This window comes from Aplysia californica, unplaced genomic scaffold, assembly GCF_000002075.1.
Source record: "Aplysia californica isolate F4 #8 unplaced genomic scaffold, AplCal3.0 scaffold00555, whole genome shotgun sequence".
Lineage (NCBI taxonomy): Eukaryota > Metazoa > Mollusca > Gastropoda > Aplysiida > Aplysiidae > Aplysia > Aplysia californica.
The window spans coordinates 119,145-123,032 of record NW_004797825.1 but is presented as its reverse complement, the minus strand read 5'-3'; the positions used below and the strand labels follow the sequence as shown (position 1 = coordinate 123,032).

The window sequence follows — 3,888 nt, the reverse complement described above, 5'->3', positions numbered from 1 at the left end:
GGGGGGGTTCAGATTTTTGTCTGTAGAAATAGAATTGAAACTTTAAACAGTATGTAAGTATATGAAGTGTGCAATTTTCAGCTGTTGTGAAAAGCTCAGCTCACAGATTCTTTTCAAGTATTGACAAATATGCTTGCCCCGTGTGCATTTATAGGTGTCTTTGTAAAGCTTACAAGCAAGGCTAAGTATTAATATTATCAATGTATGCGAGACAAAAATTTTTGTGTGTACTTTGTTGGCCTTTTTTTTTCAATGCTAAAGAAAAAATGGGATCTGGAGGTTCTGGTTGGATTAGTCCTTTAAAGACTTGTCATTTTTAGTTCACCATATATACAGAACTTAACACCTTTTTCTTGAATTTCATTTCACAGTTATAGATTATGATGTCGAAGATATTGTAATGTACCTAATAAGAACCCATGTTCAGTTTATAACAATGAGAAAACATGCCATAAGGAGTAAGATAATCCATCTGAAGTGTTGGCAGTGTATTTCAGGCATTTGAGCCATTGGTCACAAGTAAAATTATCAAATTTTCTTCCGGTGTTTCAGTTATGTCATTGTGATTACAATATTTTAGTACATCTTTGTCAAAATTGTTAATTAACTGATGCAAAGTACGCCTTTCTTTAAAGGATTGATGTGTTGTACATAACATCATTTACTCATGAATAATGAATCATCCCAGATTTTAACAACTTTTTAAGTGAACAGTGGGTGTCACATTCGACGAGGTCACATTCAACGTAAAGTCGGCTCCAACAAGGCAATCCTTAATCACCAATTTTTTTCCTCTATATATATATATCTCTTTGTAAATGTACGTCAGCTCCAGTGAGGTTGCAAGCAGACCAAAGTCGCTTTCGTCGAGGTTGTGATAACCGAATAAAAGCAAATAAGCGGCCCCAAAAGCAAATAATTTTTCTCCCTTCTCTCCATCTCACGCGAAGCACAAGGCCAATCCTCGATTCCTAACACATTGTATTGCTAGATCTAGTGGGCCCCAAAGCCAAGAGGATGGGCAAGGGTTAGCCTACGGTAGGGATGGGAGGGAGTGGGTGGGACCACGATGCATGTGAAACTGGTATTGGTACATCGTGTATATATAATAACTTGTCTCATTTCTTTTCTTTAGCATTAGTCACGTTCAATGAGAGGTCGGATCCAACGAGGACAATAAGCTGGTTCCGGCAACCTCGTTGAATGCGACTCCCACTGTATTAAAAATGAAACAGCTGGATTTCTGTTATAAGAAGAATTGAATACTGTGAATATTTATTATTATACATTTATTAGGTGAGCAAATGAAACCAATCAAATACAGTATGCCATTTGTTACAATTTGCCTTGTGTTGCTTTGTTTGCAAATACTATTACAGTTGAATTCTGTGAATCAAGGACAAAAGGAACAATGTTGGATTTTCTTAGTATAATCATGCCGGAGAATGTGCGGTGGCGGAGCGGTTAGTGCATTCGTCTCTGAAGTGGAAAGTCTGGGTTCAAGCCTCGGTTCAGACACAGATTTTTTGTCACCCCCTCCTGCCCACCAAGCGATAATGGGCGCCTGACTTCGGGTTGGGCGGGGAAAGGAACTGGCCACCCTACCACAATTTCCCGTACGCCGAAGGCCCAAGAAGATGTCTCTCTCTCTGGCAATCCCCAAAGTCCAGATCAGATGCGGGAACAAATATACTTTTTAAACATGCTGGAAGACTGTGATCTCAAGAATACACACACACACACACACACACACACACACAACTGCTAGACCCACAAACATTCTTGTACAAAATTAAATAGATTTTACAGTCGTGTTATGTGGCAGATCCTTTCTATAATTATAAGCTAGAATCCAAAATACAGTTGGACTTGTTCTAACAGTCACCTGTACTGTACAAATAGCCACTTCTAATTTCTTCACTTATATATTTTTAACATTGCATTATAATAACAGGAAAGAAGGAACAAGCAACACCAGAGCACCTGCCAACCACCCTTAAAAAAGGGGTACATATTGTTACTCCTTCCCTTCCCCCCCCCCTCTCTCTCTCTCTCTCTCTCTCTCTCTCTCTCTCTCTCTCTCTTTCTTTCTTCTCGCTCTTCTCTTCTTTCCCTTCTGTTTCACACACACACACACACACACTCAAAAAAAAAAAAACCACACAGACTCTCTTTCTCTCTCTCTCTCTCTCTCTCTCTCTCTCTCTCTCTCTCTCTCTCTCTCTCTCTCTCTCTTACTCTCCTCTCTTTCTCTCAGCTATGTTTTTTTCTATTTCTTGCACATAGGCTACACACACATACACACACATTCTCTGTGCCTGTCTCTACCTCTGTCAGTCTGTCTGCCTGTCCTTCCCTCTCTCTCTCTCTCTCTCTCTCTCTCTCTCTCTCTCTCTCTCTCTCTCTCTATCTATCTATCTATCTATCTATCTATCTATGTCTATCTTCTATCTGTCATATCTATCTATCTGTCTGTCTATCTTTTTACACACACGCACACAAACACACACACACAAACACACACACTCAGTTTCTTAATCCTTTCTACCTCTTTCTATTTCCCTCTCTCTCTCTCATTCTCATTGTCCCTCTCACTTTTCTCTCTGTTTTTCTCTTATGCAAATGCGGATGTGCGCACACACACACACACACACAAACACAAACACATGCGCGATCGCGCACGTTCTTGCCTTTTAATAGGCCTATATCATTAGATCTCGCCGTTTTCTTCAGTCTAGCCTAAGTGGATCGTTTATGGGTTAGCGGTAACATTTAAAAAGAAAACTACGGGTTTCTCGGTTTTGACAATTATTAGAAATTTGCTCTTTGCTGCGATAGAAACAGAATGGAGCAGACCCCAGAAAACACATGACATACCGTAGTGAAATTATTTTTAAATGCCCCAATGTTTAGAACTTACTTTTAATCTCCTTGGGTTGTGCTTATAATGACGATGCCTTTAAAAATCCATTCGCTTTATTGGAAAGTAGCCTGTTTGGAAATTGAGAAAATATTAGATCTAATTAATTTTTTTAAGTTCACCAGAGTTGGTGTCGGTGTGTTTCTTTACAAAGACAACAGCCTACGAGCAGAGCGCACGCGCGCGCGCGTACACACACACTCACACACATACTACATACACAAACACACACACACACACACACACACACACACACACACACACACACACACACACTCACATATACATACACAAAACACGTGGATCTAGAGCCAGTACAAGTTCCAGATCCGCTGAGATCCTGCCATAACATATAAATTATTGTTTTATCGCTCAGTGCAGTAATTCATTCTCTAGTCCTAGCCTCAAAATAAATTGCGATGTTGAAATATGCCGCACAGAGGACGAATGTTTACTTCCGGTGGATCTGGGCTCAGGATTCGGGACAGTGGTTGTTTTCCACGCTTGTTGTTCTGCTCTGTAAACAAAACGGTGTAGATCTAGGGGATTCCGTCTGGACTGTGTCTCCTCCAAACACAAATGAAAATATGGTATGGGTTATTTTATATCAACATTATGTTAACTTCACGTTTATTTTGTCAGTTTAATAGATTTTTTTACTGGCGATATGGTTGTAGGCTAATATTTAATAAGCCCTAGAATCTAGATCTAGATCTAGATCTAGATTCTAGATCTAGTCTAGATCTAGATCTAGATCTAGATCTAGCCCTAACCTATAAGTATACGGCATAAGGGTGCTTTTTCGGTAGTTCCCACCCCCCTTATTTGAGCCTGACCTACTTCTAGATCTAGATCTATACGTTTGATTCGCGGTGAGCTAAGATATCAAACATAACAACAGCAAAACATTAAATTGTGGTAAAATTCAGGGGGGCATGCCCCCCTGAAATCCCCCTTCCCATTTTTGT

The 3,888-nt window shown here is 39.9% G+C and overlaps 1 protein-coding gene across 1 annotated transcript in view; it reads left to right on the top strand.

Annotated features, from left to right (window-relative positions):
* The first annotated feature begins 3,324 nt into the window (after window positions 1-3,324).
* Window positions 3,325-3,888, top strand: part of LOC101862972 (ribosomal RNA processing protein 36 homolog) — a 17,765-nt gene continuing 17,201 nt past the window's right edge. Inside the window, exon 1 of the mRNA XM_005106766.2 lies at window positions 3,325-3,510. Coding sequence (XP_005106823.2) covers window positions 3,340-3,510 — 171 coding nt within the window. The 5' untranslated portion in view covers window positions 3,325-3,339. The remainder of the gene's footprint in view (window positions 3,511-3,888) is intronic.